This window comes from Chiroxiphia lanceolata, chromosome 8, assembly GCF_009829145.1.
Source record: "Chiroxiphia lanceolata isolate bChiLan1 chromosome 8, bChiLan1.pri, whole genome shotgun sequence".
NCBI lineage: Eukaryota > Metazoa > Chordata > Aves > Passeriformes > Pipridae > Chiroxiphia > Chiroxiphia lanceolata.
In genome coordinates this window covers 2849413-2872871 of record NC_045644.1, presented here as the reverse complement: position 1 = coordinate 2872871, position 23459 = coordinate 2849413, and the positions used below count along the sequence as shown (strand labels likewise).

Sequence of the window (23459 nt, the reverse complement as noted above, 5' to 3'; positions counted from 1 at the left end):
GTCACAGCACCAAGCCTGACAGAGCTCAAGGAGCACCTGGACTATGCTCTTAGTCATAGGATTTAGATGTAGATTGTCCTATGAGGAGGGACAAGGAGTTTGACTCAATCCTTGTGGTTCACTTCCAGCTCACAATATTCTATGACTCTGTGATAATACTTCACCTTTCTCTGCAAACCCTGTTTTGTTTCAGAAGATGCCCTACAAGTGCATGATTAAGCTCTTAACAGTGCATTTGTTCTGAGGATGACAAAAATGATGGCACATGAAATGATGAGCTGTCTTTCCTTGCTAGCAACTTGAAAAATCAATGGAGAACAGGACAGCTTTGCAACTTTTTTACCAGCTGACAGGCATTAAAAAAGTTGCCGGGGTTAAATTTGGATAAGGACTAGAATGGCCAGAAGATCATGGCATATCCTTCTTCAGAGGGATCTGACACAGTCCTGGTTCCTTCTTGTTGATTCCTCTCCCTGGGCTGCAAAGGGGTCATGACTCTAAACCTTTGGATTTGGTTTATCCTGATTATCTCACTCAAATAAACGATCTACAGGCATTCAATATGTGGGATTAGGGCCCTAATTCATGAGGAATCTCCTGTGTGAAAGCTTGTTGGTTCTGTAAGGGTAGAATGTGCCATGGGATTGCTTTTGGATGCTCCTCCCTAGCCCTGGTGGTGAGCAAATAGAATTGGTTAACAGAGATTACAGGTGATTAAAAGAGTGTGATAGTAGTATAACAGTATTGGATGGGCTCTGAGTGGCACTGGCTAAAATGCTCTAAAAGGTTTTGAATCTTGGTTGGGTGGAAGTTTGCCATGTCAAATATTGATTTAAAAAAAAAAAAAGAGGGAAATGCTCTGCTCAGGACAGAGATTTGGCAACAATATGGCTGTGAAGAGAGGTATAATGCTCTTGAGAAATGTGGTTTCTGGTTCAGAGGAGCATTTTTCAACCTGACAAAATAAAAAATTCATTGTGACTCTTCTTGGCCGAGCAAAGACATTGATGTGTGCACGGGCAAATGGCATCGTGGTGGCTGTCACGCTTCTCTCTGTACCACCCCATGTGAGAACACTCCCACAGATAGATTTCATTTCCCTAGCACTGCACATCACCCATGACAATATTTCTTGGGCTATGAGTAAAGGTAACATCTCCTGAAAATGATGCAACGTGTCCACAAAACTCCCCGTTGCAGACAACTTCTGTATCACTCATATCCCAGAAATAGTCACAAACGGTCCCAGAGATTCTTTTGTAAAGCATTTCAAGAAGCCCTTCACACTCATTCCATCCATTTAACAGCCTCGCTGACACTTATTTGAAAGACAAAAGAGAATTCCCCTGAACCTGGACACTTCATGGAAAGGCAGAATCATTGATTTATGTGGGTTAGAAGGGACCTCCACAGGTCTCTGGTACTGCCCCTGCTTGAGGCAGGTTCAGAGCAGGTTGTTCAGGGTCATGTCTGTGAGAGAGAGCATTAAATACTTCCAGCAATGGAGATCCCACAGCTTCCTGAGGTCCCTATCCCAGGGCTTGAATACCTCATGGTAAAAAAAATATTTTCTTTTATATTTAGGTGGAATTTCCTGAGTTCTGACTTGTGTCTCCTGCCTCTTGCCCTATTGCTGTGCAGTGCTGAGAAGAAACCAGCTCCATCTGCAGATCAGCTTGATCTGCAAGTGGCATCCCAGCTGTCAGACTTCACTGCCCTCGGGAAGCGTCTCATGTGGCACCTGGGTGAATCCTTGCAGTGTTGGCAGAGAGCACCCCACTTGTGTTCCTCAACAATGCATTCCTTGCTGAAATCCAGTGAACTCCTGAAACAAAGAAGGCTTGTTTCACACTGGCAAGGCTCAGATCAAGTGTTTACATGCTGGGTGTGCAGCTCTCGAACAAACGCTGCCCTGGCCCAAGAGCTTGAGAAGAAGCTGAAGCAACAGGTTTTGGCCACCCTTCTGCAACTGGGGCTACACAGGTGGCTTTCTGAGCCTGCAACAAGGGGTGGAGGGATCCAGCATTTTGGAAAGAAGGTCTGGCTTTGCCACAGAGGATCATTTAGGTTGGAGAAGCTCTCTAAGACCATTGAGTAAAACTGTTCCCCCAGCACTGCCAAGCCCACCACTAAACCATGTCCCCAAGTGCCACATCTACACAGCTTTTAAATCCCTCTAGGGATGGGGACTCCACCACTGCCCTGGGCAGTTTGTTCCAGCTTGGCCATCCTTTTCTGCAAAGAAATTTTCCCTAATATTCACTCTAAAACTCCCCTGGCAAAACAGGAAGGGGCTTCTTCCTTTTGTCCTGTTGCTTCTCGCTACTTGGGAGAAGAGACTGACCTCCACCTGGTTACAACCTCCTTTCAGGTTGTTGTATTGAGATGAAGTCATGCTCCCTGACACCTCTTTTCATGGGAGAACGGAGCCCTCATATCAACATAATTCAGTTTTCATCGTGTCCCATGCTACAAAGCCCTGCTTGAATCCAGGATTAACAGTGGAAGATGGTGACAACTAATGCCAAATGCTTCAGAAACTCCTCAGTATCAATCACTAGGAGGAAAGAGAGAACCCATCTCTTTGAAACTGTAGTTCCTGAAAACTGGGGGGAAAAAAACCAACCAAGAGAAAAGATGGCAGTCATTCAGACTTTAGAACAGCAGCAGTACAATTAATTTCTACATTACACCCTGTGACTAATCCACTTATCTGAGAAAGAAGAAGGAAAAAAATCTGCTTGGATGGGTACCCAGTGATTCAGGGCAAAAGAGGTGATCCAAGTGTTGTTCTAGGAAATGAAAACAAATCTCACTCCCAGTGATGCAGACGGGTCACTGATGAGTTTCCTCAGCCAGGAGGGATGTCATTAAAATAGAATTTTTCTGTCATGGTCCTTGAGTCCGAGAGAGAAAATCTGAGGTACACAAGCGCTATGAGAATTTTAGTGTCTCCTCAGTTTTTCCCATTTAGATAAAAACTGCCAAATAGATAAAAAATAAAGCAAAAACCCCATGAAAATAGAATGCTAAAATAGTTTGGGTTGGAAGGGACCTTAAAGATCACCTCCTTCCATCCCCTGCCATGGGCAGGGACACCTCCCACTATCCCAGGTTGCTCCAAGCCCTGTCCAACCTGACCTTGGACAATTCCAGGGATAAGGCATCCACAGCTTCTCTGGACAACCTGTGCCAGGTTAATAAATAATACATAAAATAATAATTATAAACAAAACCCCACAAATAAATAGTAACATAAATAAATACATGATACATAAACTACCAAAAAAACAAAAAGCAAATAAATAAGGAAAATATATTCTGCTGGTAACAAAAGGCATTTAATATGAAGTGTGAAAAAAAAAACCCTGTTCTTGGGTTTGGAGGTGCTAGAGAGCAAAAGACTGCAATTCTTTTTATGTGGAACTTGTCACAAATGAAAAGAAGTGGTGGGTCAGTCTCAAGAAATGCTGTTTCCTCAGAGTTTATTAAGCACAGTGGAAAACTGAGCAGCCCAGCTGCAGTACTCTCTGCCTAATTTCTCTTTCAAGATAGAGCCTAGAGCAACCCTCTTAAAACTGGATGGTGAGTTAGTGAGTCTGATGAAGTCAATAAAAAAAAATTAAATTATGAGTCAAGTGAAGTGATCTCCAGAGTGTATTACTTTAGTCATTTAGCTGGAATTTGGTACAAGGTTTTGGACTCAGGCATTAAAGGACTCCTAAGCCTGAACTATGGGCAGAAGATTATGCTTAGCTGCTTAATTCAGCTTGGTGTCAATGAATATCTATGGGATTCTATGAGAAAGGATGGGGGGAAAGTCATGAAAGCAAGAAAAATCATGTTTCTTGCACCTACCCTGCAAACCCTAATTAGCTATTTTAAATCTCAGTCTGCATGAAGATTCGTTATTAACAACTGAAAGATTAATCTACTTGCTAACTATGAGATGCAGAAACAAAACAATGTTTGTTTATAGCCAATTATAAATATTTTTCTAGTGGGCTCCTGGGAAGGAGGACTGCAGAACTGAATTATCTGCTTCATAATCCAAAATTAGAATAGAAAGATAAACAGGACAGCAAAGCACAGGAAATTCAGCAGACAAACAAGCAAACAAGGACTTTGTTTCTGAGCTTTGCTTCAAACCCAGTGCTGGCCAAATAGGTGGTCTTGTAACACTGGGAACAACAAAACTTTGGGAGCCCACAGACCCTGTGCAATTATTTCCTAAAAAAATATGTGTGTATTTGAAATCAAATTGGGATTCAAGCACAGCACTGTACCAGCTACTAGGAAGAAAATTAACTCTATCCCAGCCAAAACTGGTAATTCAGTCATTAGGTTGACACTTGTAAGGGATTTTCTCATGATGCTGAAAATGTGTTTAGTTGGTGCTGAGATGGTTAGTTGAGTACATATTGCTGGGTGAACAAGTACTGATTACATGTTTCAGTCATGACAGGCACACTAGGAAGAAATTAAGTAATCTAATACCAAAATCATATGGTTATTCAAAGTAAAAAGCTGCCAAATGGTGGATGGTGTGTCTTCTCTGAGGGTGGAGGAGGTGACAACGATGAGCAGCACCCAGAAAGCTCATTTAAAAACCACATGCTCCTGATTCTTGACATCCCTGTGCTCGCAGGCACCAATGTCACTATGACATTGGCATAACACTGATCCCAGACAAAATAAACAAAAAACCAAAACAAAAGGCCAAATAAGCAAATTCAGTTTACATTTTGGCTTTAATCCTTTGTATTTTTAACCAGGACATGAAAGGTAAAAATCTCAGGTCTTGCTTTTCATGTTTTCATGCACCAGTGATAAATGTTTATGTGGGATTTGGGTGTTTGCATTTCCAGCATATTTCAGTCTGATTTGTGAATGCACACAAGACATTCTGAAAGGCTGGGTAAGTCCTGAGAAGTCAAACTCCTCACAACCACAAAGCATACAACCATGTAGGGGGAAAAAAATTAAATAATTTTGTGATCAGCAGCCAAAAGTAATAAAAATTGAACAAAAACCCTTCTGGAAAGCAGACATGAAATGTCTTTTAACTTTTAAATGATATTTTTGGTAAGACCTGAAATGTCTTCTGGCTGAGAATTGATCTCTTGGATGAGATTTATGGTTTTACCTGGTTCAGGATGTGTGTCAGTGGGAAGGCTACCAGCTGATTTGACAAGCCTTTATATCAGATTGTGTGATTCAGCAAACATCTTTAACAAAACACGTTTTGAATTTGGATTTATTCACTCTAGAGTAGTGAAAACTTACTGGGAAAAATATCAATTTTCAGCTAAAAAGTGCACCTAAAAAGAAAGCAGAGAAAATTCTTCCCCACGGCCAGGAGGGACAGGGCAAGAACTCCTGGTCTTGGCCAGAGACAGTGACAATTGAGGACAGACATTGTGGGAAGCCTTTTCTGTGGTGATGCTGATTTCAGTATTGATTCTCCTTAAGCATGAGAAGGGATTGTGTCAGCAAGTTGGAAAAATGTCTGTTGGGATTATCCATCTTTTTGATGCTTTTGATGCTCTGGTTGAGCAGCAGCCCCTGTGATGAAGGAGGAGGTGGCACAATGACTTCTGTGCTCTGTTGCTTCTTAGCTTTCCAAACACCTCTACTATCAGTGAGGAATCAGAGAGTATTTCAAGGCCTTCCCTGTGTTGTTTGGATTTTTTTTTCTTTTCCTGCTAAACTATATTTAATTTTTTTACCCACCCTTTACAGTTTAACCCCATTAAAATTCCTTGCTGTAGCTGTGCTGAACGCTTAGAGAAGACAGAGGTACCTCACACCTCTTCAAAACATCGTGTAGAAGTGTTTCAAAACAGAGCTGATGGGTAGAATGTCAAATACTGGAAAGTCAAATACTCCATCACTTGGAATTTTTAATCCAACAGACCACACTCTTCAACACAGTAAAACATTTGTTTGCACTTTAAGCACAGAGACATTAATCTGAAAGACAAAATAGGTTTATTTCTTTGTAAACATTCCTCCTTTTGATTATAAATTACACTGCTCACAGAACAGATTACTTTTAGCTTGGAAATATCTGCATTCAATAAGCACAGTCCCATTATTGTTTCACCAAGAAATTTAGCATTAAAAGCAACTTCATAAGTAGAAGACAACTGAGGGAATGAAGTGTTTCTCAAGGAGGCTGGGTGTTTGCTCCCAGCTGACCATCATGGAATCATGGGATCATTTAGGTTAGAAAAGACCTTTAAGATCACCTAGTCCAACCATTAAACTAGCACAGACAAGTCCATCACTAAACCACGTCCCCAAGTGCCATTACACAAGCAGATTGGAACTAATTCAATTCAAGGAGTCATAGTACTAAAATGGGTTATAGGCAATCTCTCTTTTTGGGTAGCCAAAGCAGTGATACATTTTAAATATGCAGGTAAAAATAGTGGGTTTGTAAGGAGCTGATAGCTTCCTTTTTACGGAGAAGTTGGGCAAAAGCAGATTGCAGTGACAGGTGTCAGAAATGCAGAGCTATGGCTTTTCCTGGAGCCTGAAGTCACCTTACAGCAAACGTGAGAGAAATTCATTTGGCTTTAGTGGTACTCCCACTCTGAGCAGCCCCTTCTCGGAGCCGAATCGGCCCGACGACCACGTCCACTTTTTCCTCGGCAGAACTCGTGTCTCTCCTGGACCTCCTGGTGCAGCCCCGGTAGCAGTGGGAGGAATAGTCCCCGAGCCTGCAGACCATCAGCTCACACTTCAGGTACACCGAGGGGTGGCGGCTGATGAACTCAAAGGCATTGAATTTGAACCGAGCAAAGTGGCTGGAAGGGGAGTAGAACGTGGCATAGGAAGAATCTCTGGGACACCTAGAAAGGAACGAAAAAAAGATAGTTACTCTTCATGGATGCACAGGTGCACATTCCTGCAAAAATACAATAGATTAAAACTGAACTATATCATAGTCAGATACTAAAAACAAAGGGATAAAAATGCAACTTTCACAGCAGATAGACTTTAAAAATATAGATTTATTTAAGTCCTATGAAAGAGCTAGAGCATTGACAAGTTTTCTTTTTTTTTTTCCCAAGAGGAGGGTAATTAAAGCAGAAGGAAGAGCAGACCCTTACTAATAGCTGTGCTGTGTGAGGCATAGAAAAGTTAGTGTAATGCTTGACCAGGCTTTATTAAAACATTAAACTCCCAGGATTACAGATTCCTGCTGCCAGTTTTCACTGCCTCATTTACATCGCTCCCACTGCTTCGAATTTGGCTTATAGGACAAAGATGAAGTAATTGAAAAGAAATGTTAGTAAGGTCTAAGTGTAGTTTCTTATTTCCAGGCTCGTGCTGTTAAAATAAAAAAAATCAAAGACCCCTTTTAGCAGCCTGTTGTAACCAGACTCAGACTGGTTCTGTTCTTTTAAATAAATGGAGATTACAGGTGTGCTTCTAACAGCTTGAAGAGAGCTCTTACCCGTCCCTGACTATGTCATAGGCCAGAGTGTGAAAGTCACGAGGATCAGGCGATGCCACACACGTGTCCACAAACACCTTCAGGTTTGGGTCTGAGCTGTGAAGACAAGCTTGAAGGTACAAATTCTGGTTCAAGTCAATGAAGTACGGGGAGTCGCGCACTTGCCGCGAGAACGCCGAGGAATCATAAAAGGTGATGTTCATGTCATATCTTCCAAACTGATACTCATTCACATCCACAGTGTCCTCAGCAGTGTACATTACTTGCATCCACGTCTTCTGCAGCATTTTGCAACTGACATGCAAGTTGATGTTCTTTTTCCTCTTGATTATGTACCCAGAAGATGCAACTTTGATCGTGTTGGAATAGTTGATTGTGTCGTTGTTCTCCTGTTTAATGCGCAATTTAAAATGAGGAATTGCATTTTTGTCGCGTTCCGTGTAAGCTCTAAGGTTTGATAAGCTTAAATATGCACTTTAAAATTGTGGGTTCGTCTTACACACTTTAAATCAAGGAGCTTGATGTTGGTCTTTTCTGCTCACACATTGTAAATTGTACGTAATTAAGCAGAATTCAGTGGAGAAAAACTGTTAAATCCAAGGCAGAGCCAACTCATTGAACATCTGTATAAACATCAGTTGTGTGGAACACAGTCCTGTGCACTTACAGGACTGCATCTATTTTAAATCACGGAAAATTCACATAGCTCTCTCCCATGCTTTCCTCCCTAGAAGCTCCTTCTTATTAAGCACAGATATTCCCTAAGGCTCGAAAGGCTAGAGCACTAAAACCTCCAGGTCTCATTGGCCACAGTGGCCTTTCTGTGACTCTTCTCACAGTGGGTCCTGCAATTCAGAGCCCACCTTGGTGCCCATACCTCTCGTGTTGTCCCGCAGCCGTCGTAGGGAATGTTGAACACAACCTCCTGTGGGGTGATGGTTGGTCTACAGTGATTGTCGTTCAGGGTGACCATCTGGGCTGAGTAGCCTTGGGACTGGAGATAGTCCCTGCTCACCACTGCGTGCATGTAGTCAGGCAGGCACAGAAGGGCTGGCAGAAGAAGGAGGTACAATATATTAGTGACTTCAGGAATTTGTTAATGGTTAAAGGTTGTAATCGAGCTAAGTGTTGTTTTCTTAATTTAGAAGTCAGGCAGTTCACACCTCAACCCATTACGTTTCACGCACATCATTTAATTTCCACAAATATCTTTAAATTTACACAAATACTTATTTTGCAAACAAAAGCAACAAATAAGCTTGTCTGTTGAGAAACACCAGCTGAGGACTTACTGGTGTTGTGATCTGCTGGGATGGAGGAGTAGTGAGCCTGAAAGCCTCTGAAGGAGTATCTAGAGTCACTGTGAAAGCAAACGGTCATCATGTTCGAAGAGGACACGTATGTGGGGAAGGAACCAGAGCAAAGTCTCCCAAGAAGTGGGGAAGAGTGTCGAGGCCCATCATAGACTTCAATGTAGTCATCCTGGCATGAGCTGCTTTGCATCCTGGTGAACAAACATCAGCACCTTGTTAAGTCCATTCCAGAAACTCTGATTTCACTGCCTAACATGGGATAAAAATCCTTCAGGAGAGGTTTAATTTGGTTTGTATGTAGCTGTAGCAGAAAATTTTGAGCAAAAAATATTACAGCAATCTAGATTTTGATCTGGTCTTCCGGCAGCCAGATCTTACTGAAAGTATCTTTCAAACTGGGAAGGTTACCTGCTTTTCAAACCTCTAAAATAAGTTCTGACTTTGTTATTTGTGCAGGGAATCAGTGTTTTACTTACGCAATATCTCTAAATGTGAGTGTAACACGGAAATTGCTCTCGACTTGGATTTGCCACTCGCAGTCAGCGTTGTTTGGATAACTTCCAGGGTAGAGGGGACTCTGCAGCACCCCAGAGGAATCTGAGATTGAGCCGCCACAGAAAGAAGGTGCTGCAGAAAGAAATGGAAGAGAATTTACTTACAGTAACATCTGCAAAAGTGCACTTGAGCTGTACATCTCACCTGTAGCTGTGGAAAAGCAGGTCCCCCTGCTGACTGTGGGTGATATTCTGTGTGAGCCAAATCAAAACAAATATTTGTTTTTTGCTTTAGCTTTACTTCCGTGTTGGATTTGAAATTCCCTGTCACATCTGTGGTGTCAGACTACCCTCTTCAGGATGGGCTGGAAACACCTTGATGCTTTCTGCTCTAGTCTGGTCTCCTTTTTACAGCCAGGGTCTGATTCTGGGAGGTGTCATGGCAGTCTAAATGGAAGTACCTTCCTCAAGAAACACCCTCTCCTCAGTTACTCTGCTGCTTCTCTTTATTCCCCTAAGGACTTTGGAGGGTAAATAAGTGGCAAGTCTTCTAGGAAACTCCATAATTTTATGGTCTTAGACTGAAATAAGCACTCCAGGCTGCTGGAGAAAGTCTTAAATATAACTCATTTCTCCTATAAACATAGCTGCAAAAAGCTTTGGTGTTCCTGCCAGCATGAATTACATAATTCTTGTTAAACACACAGATAATCCTAAAAGCTCTTCTGTAGGGAGGTGAATACAAGCTTTGAACTTAAATGCTACAAGATGAGACAGGTAGAGGTGACAACCCATTTTATAGTCCTGCACAGAGACACACCAGTACAATACATGCCTCCTTGCCTCAGGATTTTGGGATTCACAGGCTATTCCAAGCTTGGGATCATCAGTTGTACTCAGACAGTGACTCTTCCTCTGATCAGACTGGACAGGCTCTAGCAAAATTCACTTTCATATTATTTTCAACTGTGAATGGTCAAGCTCTAAATCTGAAACCTGCTTTCTAAGGTAAAAATATAAAAGAGTCTGTAACAGCTCTAGCAAGCAGAAGTGCCTTAGATTGCACTAAGGAATCACCACACAAGATTAAAGTGATACTGTCACAGAGGCAAAAGGCAAATTAAAAGAAAATGTGCTAAAGGGAGAGACCCACAAATTAGAAAGGTGAGAAGAGACACAGAAGAGCATTACCTGATGGAGGTGGTGTGGTGGCCGCAGGAGCTGTGGGTGTGAAGGAAGAAGAGACACAAGTGAAATGTGTTGCTCATGAGAAAGGTTCTGGGGCACACAGGGGATCAGGATGGGGATCACAGAGGGAGGAGGGGATGGGGATACTGAGGCGAGGCTATAAGCTCCACAGGAGACTGAGCTGCCTTCACTGCCCACCCACCTGCACAGACGACACTGGCATCCTCCACGTGCCCACAGTTGTGCACTCCCCAGCCGTTGTGCCTGCACATCTGCAGGGAGGGCTCGTCCCCACGGCACTGCACGTCGTCCAGGAAGATGCGGCCGGAGCCCGGGCCAAAGTGGGCAGTGCGTGGGGCACCCAGGGCCTCCCCACAGCCCAGCTGCCGACACACCACCTGGGCATCCCGCAGGTCCCACTGGTCATCACACACCGTGCCCCACGTGCTGCCGTCGTACAGCTCCACGCGGCCCTCGCAGCCGTTCCTGCCGCCCCGCAGACGCAGCCTGGCACCTGGCACGGACACATGCCATGGGTCAGGGGCACTCCAGCCTGGCATCCACAGCCCCCACCTCCCCAGTTGATTTTACTGTGGTGACCTTGAACTGGGGTGGCACAGGCTCAAGGGGAACAGGGGAGGACAGGGATGCAGCAAAGAATCCGGGGTGCACGCACGGCAGACTTGTCCTGTCCAGGGACCTGCTGCTGGGGGCCTGAGGGAGCTGCCTGAGGGCAGAGGTCATCAAGACATTGGGTCATTTGCAGAAAAGCCCTTTGAAACCCTTGAGATTGACCCATCCCCTGAGGGGGACAACTCATGCACCCTGCAGATGTCAAGGGCAGAGAGACCAGCAGTCATGCACTGAGCAGGATCAACCACGGACGAAGTCCCTAACCTCCTATTACACCAGACTAGGGCCCACTACAAAGCAGAACCTGAGCTGGCTGAGCAGGAGTTACCTGTTGTGTGTGGCCATTGAGCAGGAGGGGTTGGACGAGTGGCTGCAAGAAAGAAGAGACAATGAATGAAAGGGTAGCGAGATTGTGGGAATGGATGGACAAGGATATGGACATGGACATGGTCATGGACATGAACATAAAAAGCCAGGCTGGAAAACTAAAGGGGAAATAGAGAGTGGGTCCTGTCTTTCCCCCATCCAGACACCAGCCGGATGTGTCTCCAGTCTTGTCCCATCCTCCCAAAAAACAATGCCACAATCCTGCTCTTTGCCCCTTCACTGAGTACCTACACCAGCAAGTGTGCAGAGCCTGCTGTGTGCTGGCTGTGGGCAACAACAGAGCTTTTGCAAGATATGGGCTACCAGCCCCAGGCAGCAGAAGACCCCAACCTCTCCTCTCTGCTCTGGCTCTCCCAAGGAACGTCAGCACGGCTGCTCCCAGCACACACATCCAGAACCCACTCAGAGTGATTGCAAAAAATCCTGTGGTCCCTGCCACCCACCCACCTGCACAGATGACACTGGCATCCTCCACGTGTCCACAGTTGTGCACTCCCCATCCTCTGTGCCTGCACATCTGCAGGGAGGGCTCGTCCCCACGGCACTGCACGTCGTCCAGGAAGATGCGGCCGGAGCCCGGGCCAAAGTGGGCAGTGCGTGGGGCACCCAGGGCCTCCCCACAGCCCAGCTGCCGACACACCACCTGGGCATCCCGCAGGTCCCACTGGTCATCACACACCGTGCCCCACGTGCTGCCGTCGTACAGCTCCACGCGGCCCTCGCAGCCGTTCCTGCCGCCCCGCAGACGCAGCCTGGCACCTGGCACGGACACAAGGCATCAGGTCACAGCCCCACCAGCCCAGCACCCTCCTGTCCCCAGATATGCTCCTACAGCAGGGAGCCTGCAGGTTCCCTACAAGGCCAGGGATGGGTGTGGTGGGCAGAAATTCCCTGGGGAATATGTTGTCTTTGCAGTGAGATAGAGGTACAGGTACAATTAAGCATTTGGTGTCAATAAAAAAGGCTCCAAGCAGACCCAGCACATTTCAGGCACCCCACAATAGCCCATCTGCAAGCAGTCCCTGTCCTGTGACTCCTGTTATGTCCTGTGGTGGTTTTTCAATCAGCTGAAATGACCATGATACCTTTGCCATCTGCACCCTGGGCAGGAGCCCTGAGCCCACAGTGCCCTATCTCGAATTGCAAAACACTTGATGCAACAGCTTACTTTTTTCCTGTCATATTCCAAAGCCCTGAATGTGTGTGGGAAATTGCTCTGCTATAGTGCCCATGCATGAGCTGGAGGGGCAAAGCAGAATGATTCCCCCAGTGCATTGCCTCTGGTTGCAGTGAGAAGGAATCCCTCTTTGAACAGTTTCCCTCACAATCAATGGCTACAGAGTTCCTGGACTCAAGCCCCCGTGTCCCCCTAGTGTTTTCCCAGCTCTTCTCCCTGCTCTGCTTGCATCATCCCTGTGGTCTGGGGTGCCAGGAATGGCCTAATTGGAGTGGTCCATGTCTGGGAGACTGCCTGCAATGCAATCAGGTCTGGAAGGAAGATCAAGGGTCACTATGGAGACCAGTGAGGGATCATGGGCAGGGTTACCTGGTGTGCTCTCCTCTGCTCTGGCAGACATTGTCACTGTGGTGGTCACCTCTGCTGGGCTGGACACGTCTGGTCTGGCTGTGGATGGCTCTGTGGTGCTCATGTCCAGTAGGGTGGATGTCTCTGTTAGGGAGGTCATTAGTACACTGGCAAAGGACATGACAGGCAGATCTGGAGGACTACTGACATGAAGGAGTGTGGAGCTCTGTCCTGCCCTTCTCCCATCCAGACATCATCATGACTTGTCCCCAGTCCAGCCCCATCCTCTCCAAAAGTCAATCCCACAATCCAGCTCTTTGTCACCTCACCAGCAAGTGTGGAGAGCCTGCTGTGCCCTGGCTGTGCAAAAAGGGGGCTTGTGTATGATATGGGCTACCGGCTCCAGGCAGCAGAAGACCCCAAACTCTCCTCTCTGCTCTGGCTCTCCCAAGGGAGGTCAGCACAGCTGTTCCCAGATGAAAAATTAGGAACCCACTCAGAACAATGTGCAAAAAATCCCGTGGTCTCTGCTGCCCACCCACCTGCACAGATGACACTGGCATCCTCCACGTGCCCACAGTTGTGCACTCCCCAGCCGTTGTGCCTGCACATCTGCAGGGAGGGCTCGTCCCCACGGCACTGCACGTCGTCCAGGAAGATGCGACCGGAGCCCGGGCCAAAGTGGGCAGTGCGTGGGGCACCCAGGGCCTCCCCACAGCCCAGCTGCCGACACACCACCTGGGCATCCCGCAGGTCCCACTGGTCATCACACACCGTGCCCCACGTGCTGCCGTCGTACAGCTCCACGCGGCCCTCGCAGCCGTTCCTGCCGCCCCGCAGACGCAGCCTGGCACCTGGCACGGACACATGCCATGGGTCAGGGGCACTCCAGCCTGGCATCCACAGCCCCCACCTCCCCAGTTGATTTTGCTGTGGTGACCTTGAACTGGGGTGGCACAAGCTCAAGGGGAACAGGGGAGGACAGGGATGCAGCAAAGAACCCGGGGTGCACACACGGCAGACTTGTCCTGTCCAGGGACCTGCTGCTGGGGCCTGAGGGAGCTGCCTGAGGGCAGAGGTCATCAAGACATTGGGTCATTTGCAGGAAAGCCCTTTGCAACCCTTGAGATTGACCTATTCCCTGAGGGGGACAACTCATGCAGCCTGCAGATGTCAAGGGCAGAGAGACCAGCAGTCATGCACTGAGCAGGATCAGTCAAGGAGGAAGCTCCTAACCTCCTATTACGCCAGACTAGGGCCCACTACAAAGCAGAACCTGAGCTGGCTGAGCAGGAATTACCTGTTGTGTGTGGCCATTGAGCAGGAGGGGTTGGACGAGTGGCTGCAAGAAAGAAGAGACAATGAATGACAGGGCAGCAAGACTGTGGGAATGGATGGACAAGGATATGGACATGGACATGGTCATGGACAAGAACATAAAAAGCCAGGCTGGAAAACTAAAGGGGAAATAGAGAGTGGGTCCTGTCTTTCCCCCATCCAGACACCAGCCGGATGTGTCTCCAGTCTTGTCCCATCCTCCCAAAAAACAATCCCACAATCCTGCTCTTTGCTCATGTACCAAGCACCTACACCAGGAAGTGTGAAGAGCCTGCTGTGCCCTCTGTGGGAAACAATGGGGCTTTTGCATAATATGGGCTACCAGCCTCAGGCAGCAGAAAACTCCAGCCTCTCCTCTCGACCATGACTCTGTCAAGGGAGGTCAGCACGGCTGCTCCCAGCACACACATCCAGAACCCACTCAGAATGATTACAAAAAATCCTGTGGTCTCTGCCGCCCACCCACCTGCACAGACGACACTGGCATCCTCCACGTGCCCACAGTTGTGCACTCCCCATCCTCTGTGCCTGCACATCTGCAGGGAGGGCTCGTCCCCACGGCACTGCACGTCGTCCAGGAAGATGCGACCGGAGCCCGGGCCAAAGTGGGCAGTGTGTGGGGCACCCAGGGCCTCCCCACAGCCCAGCTGCCGACACACCACCTGGGCATCCCGCAGGTCCCACTGGTCATCACACACCGTGCCCCACGTGCTGCCGTCGTACAGCTCCACGCGGCCCTCGCAGCCGTTCCTGCCGCCCCGCAGACGCAGCCTGGCACCTGGCACGGACACAAGGCACCAGGTCACAGCCCCACCAACCCAGTCCCATCCTGTCCCCAGATATGCTCCTACAGCAGGGAGCCTACAGGTTCACTGCAAGGCCAGGGATGGCTGTGGTGGGCAGAAATTCCCTTTGGAATATGTTGTCTTTGCAGTGAGATAGAGGTACAGGTACAATTAAGCATTTGGTGTCAATGAAAAAGGCTCCAAGCAGAGCCAGCACATTTCAGGCACCCCACAATAGCCCATCTGCAAGCAGTCCCTGTCCTGTGACTCCTGTTATGTCCTGTGGTGGTTTTTCATTCAGCTGAAATGACCATGGCACCTTTGCCATCTGCACCCTGGGCAGGAGCCCTGAGCCCACAGTGCCCTATCTCGAATTGCAAAACATTTGATGCAACAGCTTACTTTTTTCCTGTCATATTCCAAAGCCCTGAATGTGTGTGGGAAATTGCTCTGCTATAGTGCCCATGCATGAGCTGGAGGGGCAAAGCAGAATGATTCCCCCAGTGCATTGCCTCTGGTTGCAGTGAGAAGGAATTCCTCTTTGAACAGTTTCCCTCACCATCAATGGCTACAGAGTTCCTGGACTCAAGCCCCCGTGTCCCCCTAGTGTTTTCCCAACTCTTCTCCCTGCTCTGCTTGCATCATCCCTGTGGTCTGGGGTGCCAGGAATGGCCTAACTGGAGTGGTCCATGACTGGAAGACTGCCTGCAATGCAATCAGGTCTGGAAGGAAGATCAAGGGTCACTGTGGAGACCAGTGAGGGATCATGGGCAGGGTTACCTGGTGTGCTCTCCTCTGCTCTGGCAGACATTGTCACTGTGGTGGTCACCTCTGCTGGGCTGGACACATCTGGTCTGGCTGTGGATGGCTCTGTGGTGCTCATGTCCAGTGGGGTGGATGTCTCTGTTAGGGAGGTCATTAGGGCAATGGCAATGGACATGGTAAAGGACATGACAGGCAGAGCTGGAGGACTACTGACATGAGGGAGTGTGGAGCTCTGTCCTGCCCTTCTCCCATCCAGACATCATCATGACTTGTCCTCAGTCCAGCCCCATCCTCTCCAAAAGTCAATCCCACAATCCAGCTCTCTGTCACCTCACCAGCAAGTGTGGAGAGCCTGCTGTGCGCTGGCTGTGCAAAAAGGGGGCTTGTGTATGACACGGGCTACCAGCCCCAGGCAGCAGAAGATCCCAACCTCTCCTCTCTGCCCTGACTCTGTCAAGGGAGGTCAGCATGGCTGTTCCCAGAGGAAAAATTAGGAACCCACTCAGAACAATGTGCAAAAAATCCCGTGGTCTCTGCCACCCACCCACCTGCACAGACGACACTGGCATCCTCCACGTGCCCACAGTTGTGCACTCCCCAGCCGTTGTGCCTGCACATCTGCAGGGAGGGCTCGTCCCCACGGCACTGCACGTCGTCCAGGAAGATGCGGCCGGAGCCCGGGCCAAAGTGGGCAGTGCGTGGGGCACCCAGGGCCTCCCCACAGCCCAGCTGCCGACACACCACCTGGGCATCCCGCAGGTCCCACTGGTCATCACACACCGTGCCCCACGTGCTGCCGTCGTACAGCTCCACGCGGCCCTCGCAGCCGTTCCTGCCGCCCCGCAGACGCAGCCTGGCACCTGGCACGGACACATGCCATGGGTCAGGGGCACTCCAGCCTGGCATCCACAGCCCCCACCTCCCCACTTGATTTTGCTGTGGCGACCTTGAACTGGGGTGGCACAGGCTCAAGGGGAACAGGGGAGGACAGGGATGCAGCAAAGAACCTGGGGTGCACGCACGGCAGACTTGTCCTGTCCAGGGACCTGCTGCTGGGGGCCTGAGGGAGCTGCCTGAGGGCAGAGGTCATCAAGACATCGGGTCATTTGCAGGAAAGCCCTTTGCAACCCTTGAGATTGACCTATTCCCTGAGGGGGACAACTCATGCAGCCTGCAGATGTCAAGGGTAGAGAGACCAGCAGTCATGCACTGAGCAGGATCAACCAAGGAGGAAGCCCCTAACCTCCTATTACGCCAGACTAGGGCCCACTACAAAGCAGAACCTGAGCTGGCTGAGCAGGAATTACCTGTTGTGTGTGGCCATTGAGCAGGAGGGGTTGGACGAGTGGCTGCAAGAAAGAAGAGACAATGAATGACAGGGCAGCAAGACTGTGGGAATGGATGGACAAGGATATGGACATGGACATGGTCATGGACAAGAACATAAAAAGCCAGGCTGGAAAACTAAAGGGGAAATAGAGAGTGGGTCCTGTCTTTCTCCCATCCAGACACCAGCCGGATGTGTCTCCAGTCTTGTCCCATCCTCCCAAAAAACAATCCCACAATCCTTCTCTTTGCCCCTTCACTGAGCACCTACACCAGCAAGTGTGCAGAGCCTGCTGTGTCCTGGCTGTGGGTAACAACAGAGCTTTTGCATGATATGGGCTACCAGCCTCAGGCAGCAGAAGACCCCAACCTCACCTCTCTGCCCTGACTCTGTCAAGGGAGGTCAGCATGGCTGTTCCCAGCACACACATCCAGAACCCACTCAGAATGATTGCAAAAAATCCTGTGGTCCCTGCCACCCACCCACCTGCACAGACGACACTGGCATCCTCCACGTGCCCACAGTTGTGCACTCCCCATCCTCTGTGCCTGCACATCTGCAGGGAGGGCTCGTCCCCACGGCACTGCACGTCGTCCAGGAAGATGCGGCCGGAGCCCGGGCCAAAGTGGGCAGTGCGTGGGGCACCCAGGGCCTCCCCACAGCCCAGCTGCCGACACACCACCTGGGCATCCCGCAGGTCCCACTGGTCATCACACACCGTGCCCCACGTGCTGCCGTCGTACAGCTCCACGCGGCCCTCGCAGCCGTTCCTGCCGCCCCGCAGACGCAGCCTGGCACCTGGCACGGACACAAGGCACCAGGTCACAGCCCCACCAGCCCAGTCCCATCCTGTCCCCAGATATGCTCCTACAGCAGGGAGCCTACAGGTTCACTGCAAGGCCAGGGATGGCTGTGGTGGGCAGAAATTCCCTTTGGAATATGTTGTCTTTGGTGAGGGATGGAGGTACAGGTACAATTAAGCATTTGGTGTCAATGAAAAAGGCTCCAAGCAGAGCCAGCACATTTCAGGCACCCCACAATAGCCCATCTGCAAGCAGTCCCTGTCCTGTGACTCCTGTTATGTCCTGTGGTGGTTTTTCATTCAGCTGAAATGACCATGGCACCTTTGCCATCTGCACCCTGGGCAGGAGCCCTGAGCCCACAGTGCCCTATCTCGAATTGCAAAACACTTGATGCAACAGCTTTCTTTTTTCCTGTCATATTCCAAAGCCCTGAATGTGTGTGGGAAATTGCTCTGCTATAGTGCCCATGCATGAGCTGGAGGGGCAAAGCAGAATGATTCCCCCAGTGCATTGCCTCTGGTTGCAGTGAGAAGGAATCCCTCTTTGAACAGTTTCCCTCACAATCAATGGCTACAGAGTTCCTGGACTCAAGCCCCCGTGTCCCCCTAGTGTTTTCCCAGCTCTTCTCCCTGCTCTGCTTGCATCATCCCTGTGGTCTGGGGTGCCAGGAATGGCCTAATTGGAGTGGTCCATGTCTGGGAGACTGCCTGCAATGCAATCAGGTCTGGAAGGAAGATCAAGGGTCACTATGGAGACCAGTGAGGGATCATGGGCAGGGTTACCTGGTGTGCTCTCCTCTGCTCTGGCAGACATTGTCACTGTGGTGGTCACCTCTGCTGGGCTGGACACGTCTGGTCTGGCTGTGGATGGCTCTGTGGTGCTCATGTCCAGTGGGGTGGATGTCTCTGTTAGGGAGGTCATTAGTACACTGGCAAAGGACATGACAGGCAGATCTGGAGGACTACTGACATGAAGGAGTGTGGAGCTCTGTCCTGCCCTTCTCCCATCCAGACATCATCATGACTTGTCCCCAGTCCAGCCCCATCCTCTCCAAAAGTCAATCCCACAATCCAGCTCTTTGTCACCTCACCAGCAAGTGTGGAGAGCCTGCTGTGCCCTGGCTGTGCAAAAAGGGGGCTTGTGTATGATATGGGCTACCGGCTCCAGGCAGCAGAAGACCCCAAACTCTCCTCTCTGCTCTGGCTCTCCCAAGGGAGGTCAGCACAGCTGTTCCCAGATGAAAAATTAGGAACCCACTCAGAACAATGTGCAAAAAATCCCATGGTCTCTGCTGCCCACCCACCTGCACAGATGACACTGGCATCCTCCACGTGCCCACAGTTGTGCACTCCCCAGCCGTTGTGCCTGCACATCTGCAGGGAGGGCTCGTCCCCACGGCACTGCACGTCGTCCAGGAAGATGCGACCGGAGCCCGGGCCAAAGTGGGCAGTGCGTGGGGCACCCAGGGCCTCCCCACAGCCCAGCTGCCGACACACCACCTGGGCATCCCGCAGGTCCCACTGGTCATCACACACCGTGCCCCACGTGCTGCCGTTGTACAGCTCCACGCGGCCCTCGCAGCCGTTCCTGCCGCCCCGCAGACGCAGCCTGGCACCTGGCACGGACACATGCCATGGGTCAGGGTCACTCCAGCCTGGCATCCACAGCCCCCACCTCCCCACTTGATTTTGCTGTGGTGACCTTGAACTGGGGTGGCACAGGCTCAAGGGGAACAGGGGAGGACAGGGATGCAGCAAAGAACCTGGGGTGCACACACGGCAGACTTGTCCTGTCCAGGGACCTGCTGCTGGGGGCCTGAGGGAGCTGCCTGAGGGCAGAGGTCATCAAGACATCGGGTCATTTGCAGGAAAGCCCTTTGCAACCCTTGAGATTGACCTATTCCCTGAGGGGGACAACTCATGCAGCCTGCAGATGTCAAGGGCAGAGAGACCAGCAGTCATGCACTGAGCAGGATCAACCAAGGAGGAAGCCCCTGACCTCCTATTACGCCAAACTAGGGCCCACTACAAAGCAGAACCTGAGCTGGCTGAGCAGGAATTACCTGTTGTGTGTGGCCATTGAGCAGGAGGGGTTGGACGAGTGGCTGCAAGAAAGAAGAGACAATGAATGACAGGGCAGCAAGATTGTGGGAATGGATGGACAAGAATATGGACATGGACATGGTCATGGACAAGAACATAAAAAGCCAGGTTGGAAGACTAAAGGGGAAATAGAGAGTGGGTCCTGTCTTTCCCCCATCCAGACACCAGCCGGATGTGTCTCCAGTCTTGTCCCATCCTCCCAAAAAACAATCCCACAATCCTGCTCTTTGCTCATGTACCAAGCACCTACACCAGGAAGTGTGCAGAGCCTGCTGTGCCCTCTGTGGGAAACAATGGGGCTTTTGCATGATATGGGCTACCAGCCCCAGGCAGCAGAAAACTCCAGCCTCTCCTCTCGACCATGACTCTCCCAAGGGAGGTCAGCACGGCTGCTCCCAGCACACACATCCAGAACCCACTCAGAATGATTACAAAAAATCCCGTGGTCTCTGCCACCCACCCACCTGCACAGACGACACTGGCATCCTCCACGTGCCCACAGTTGTGCACTCCCCAGCCGTTGTGCCTGCACATCTGCAGGGAGGGCTCGTCCCCACGGCACTGCACGTCGTCCAGGAAGATGCGGCCGGAGCCCGGGCCAAAGTGGGCAGTGCGTGGGGCACCCAGGGCCTCCCCACAGCCCAGCTGCCGACACACCACCTGGGCATCCCGCAGGTCCCACTGGTCATCACACACCGTGCCCCACGTGCTGCCGTCGTACAGCTCCACGCGGCCCTCGCAGCCGTTCCTGCCGCCCCGCAGACGCAGCCTGGCACCTGGCACGGACACATGCCATGGGTCAGGGGCACTCCAGCCCGGCATCCACAGCCCCCACCTTCCCACTTGATTTTGCTGTGGTGACCTTGAACTGGGGTGGCACAGGCTCAAGGGGAACAGGGGAGGGCAGGGATGGAGCAAAGACCCACGGGTACACACACAGCAGACTTGTCCTGTCCAGGGACCTGCTGCTGGGGCCCGAGGGAGCTGCTGAGGGCAGAGGTCCTCAAGACATTGTGTCATTTGCAGAAAAGCCCTTTACATCTATTGAGTGTGGCCCATCCCCTAAGGGGGAAAACTCATGCTCCCTGGAGATGTCAGATTTAGAGGGAATCAGTGGTCATGCACTGAGCAGAATCAGACCAGCAGATCCTCTCTGTCCTCTTCTCTTTCCAAGCTGGGCTTGGTGTAAAACTGGTTGTAATCTGGGTGAGCAGCAATTACCTGTTGTGTATGGCCACTGAGTAGGAGGGGGTGGACGGGTGCCTGCAAGAAAGAAAAGGTAGTGAATGAAAAGACAGAGAACGCAGCTGGCTTGTAGTAGTGGATTGACATGGATATGGACATGGCTATGGACATGAAAAGTCAAGCTGGAGGACTAAAGGGGGAAAAAGAATGGGTCCTATCTTTCCCCCATCCAGACACCAGTCAGACATGTTTCCAGTCCTGCCCCATCCTCCCAAAAAACAATCTCACAATCCTGCTCTTTGCCCCCTCACTGAGCAACTACACTATGAAGTGGGCAGAGCCCGCTGTGCCCTGGCTGTGGGCAACAACAGGGCTTTTGTATGACATGGCTTACCAGCCCCAGGCAGCAGAAGACCCCAACCTCTCCTCTCTGCTCTGGCTCTCCCAAGGAACGTCAGCACGGCTGCTCCCAGCACACACATCCAGAACCCATTCAGAATGGTTACAAAAAATCCCGTGGTCTCTGCCACCCACCCACCTGCACAGACGACACTGGCATCCTCCACGTGCCCACAGTTGTGCACTCCCCATCCTCTGTGCCTGCACATCTGCAGGGAGGGCTCGTCCCCACGGCACTGCACGTCGTCCAGGAAGATGCGACCGAAGCCCGGGCCAAAGTGGGCAGTGTGTGGGGCACCCAGGGCCTCCCCACAGCCCAGCTGCCGACACACCACCTGGGCATCCCGCAGGTCCCACTGGTCATCACACACCGTGCCCCACGTGCTGCCGTCGTACAGCTCCACGCGGCCCTCGCAGCCGTTCCTGCCGCCCCGCAGACGCAGCCTGGCACCTGGCACGGGCACATGCCATGGGTCAGGGGCACTCTTGGAAAAGGGATGAGGGTAACTAAGGAGAACAGTGAGTGAGAGTGGACAAGGTTACCTGCTGTGCTCTCCTCTGCTGTGGTAGCTGTTCTCACTGTGGGGGTCACCTCTGTTGAGGTGGACACCTCTGCTGTGGAGGTTGGTAGGGCTGTGGAGGTTGGTGGGGCTGTGGAGGTTGGTGGGGCTGTGGAAGGTGGTAGAGCTGTGCTGGTTGGTTGGGCTGTGGTGGTTGTCTCCGGTGCACTGGACGTCTCTGTTAGGGAGGTCATTAGTTCAATGACAATGGACATGGCACTGGACATGACAAGCAGAGCTGGAGCACTAAGAGAGGACTAAGGAAGAGAGCCAGGAGCTCTGTCCTGCCATTCTGGGAAACCTCCTGCAGTACAATCAGGCCTGTGAAGGAAGCTCAGGCACACTAAAGAGAACAGTGAGTGACAGTGGACAGGGTTACCTGCTCTGCTCTCCTCAGCTTTGGTGGCCAATGTTGCTGTGGTGGTTGTATCAAGCTGGGTGAACATCGGTGGTGAGGAACTCGATGTCACTGTGGTGGTCATCTCTGGTGAAGGGGACATGTCTTCTAGGGGGGTCGTTAGTGGTTTGGTGGTTGATGTCTCTAGGGTTGATGTCTCTAGGGTTGATATCTCCAGGGTTGTCGTCTCTAGGGTTGTCATTGGCACTGTAGTGGTCATCTTTGAGAATGACAGCTCTGCACTGGTGGTCGGTGGCACCATGCTGGTTGGTGGCCCTGATGATGGTGTCTCCATTGTGCTGGCTATTAATGCTGACATGGTTGTCTCCCCTCGGGATGTCGTCATGTCTGGGAGGACTGTTGATGCTGAGGTTGTTGTCTCCACTAGAGATGCCATTGTTTCTGGGAATGTTGTAGTTTCAACAACTAGAGGCAACTCGAATGCTGCCTCCAGTGCTGCTGTTGCTGGTGCCACAGTGGTTGTTGGTGCTGCATCAGCCTCTTCTGTGAACCCAGAAGAAAACCCCACACGTGAGGACTGTGCTTGTGCAATGGGTGCATCTGTGTGTTACCTACAAGCCCAGCTCCTTAAGGACAAAGTGAAATCAAGGTAAATTACCCTGATGGCATACTCCATCTTGTCTGGGGTCAATGGACAGGATGGAGGTGGGTGACAACCAGCTGAAAATTTTTCTTGGAAGTGGTATTTTCAGATGATGACAGCAGGGTAAGGTACTGGTGTGCAAATAAATGGCACTTAAAGAGCCTTAAAAAGCACTGGTGTAGGTAGCAT

General features: G+C 50.4%; 1 protein-coding gene across 1 annotated transcript in view; it reads right to left on the bottom strand.

The window, feature by feature from the left end:
- Nucleotides 1-6259: 6259 nt before the first annotated feature.
- The window catches only part of DMBT1 (deleted in malignant brain tumors 1), a 50201-nt gene continuing 33001 nt past the window's right edge, over nucleotides 6260-23459 (bottom strand). Inside the window, exons 19-41 of the mRNA XM_032694964.1 lie at nucleotides 22649-23170; nucleotides 22253-22447; nucleotides 21849-22160; nucleotides 20590-20901; nucleotides 20086-20127; nucleotides 19327-19638; nucleotides 18806-18928; nucleotides 17707-18018; nucleotides 17201-17242; nucleotides 16442-16753; nucleotides 15909-16031; nucleotides 14810-15121; nucleotides 14306-14347; nucleotides 13548-13859; nucleotides 11928-12239; nucleotides 11422-11463; nucleotides 10663-10974; nucleotides 10464-10493; nucleotides 9255-9405; nucleotides 8758-8969; nucleotides 8343-8515; nucleotides 7466-7854; nucleotides 6260-6857 (exon numbers count right to left, since the gene is read on the bottom strand). Of these exons, the coding sequence (XP_032550855.1) occupies nucleotides 6572-6857; nucleotides 7466-7854; nucleotides 8343-8515; nucleotides 8758-8969; nucleotides 9255-9405; nucleotides 10464-10493; nucleotides 10663-10974; nucleotides 11422-11463; nucleotides 11928-12239; nucleotides 13548-13859; nucleotides 14306-14347; nucleotides 14810-15121; nucleotides 15909-16031; nucleotides 16442-16753; nucleotides 17201-17242; nucleotides 17707-18018; nucleotides 18806-18928; nucleotides 19327-19638; nucleotides 20086-20127; nucleotides 20590-20901; nucleotides 21849-22160; nucleotides 22253-22447; nucleotides 22649-23170 (5180 nt within the window). The 3' untranslated portion in view covers nucleotides 6260-6571. The remainder of the gene's footprint in view (nucleotides 6858-7465; nucleotides 7855-8342; nucleotides 8516-8757; nucleotides 8970-9254; nucleotides 9406-10463; nucleotides 10494-10662; nucleotides 10975-11421; nucleotides 11464-11927; nucleotides 12240-13547; nucleotides 13860-14305; nucleotides 14348-14809; nucleotides 15122-15908; nucleotides 16032-16441; nucleotides 16754-17200; nucleotides 17243-17706; nucleotides 18019-18805; nucleotides 18929-19326; nucleotides 19639-20085; nucleotides 20128-20589; nucleotides 20902-21848; nucleotides 22161-22252; nucleotides 22448-22648; nucleotides 23171-23459) is intronic.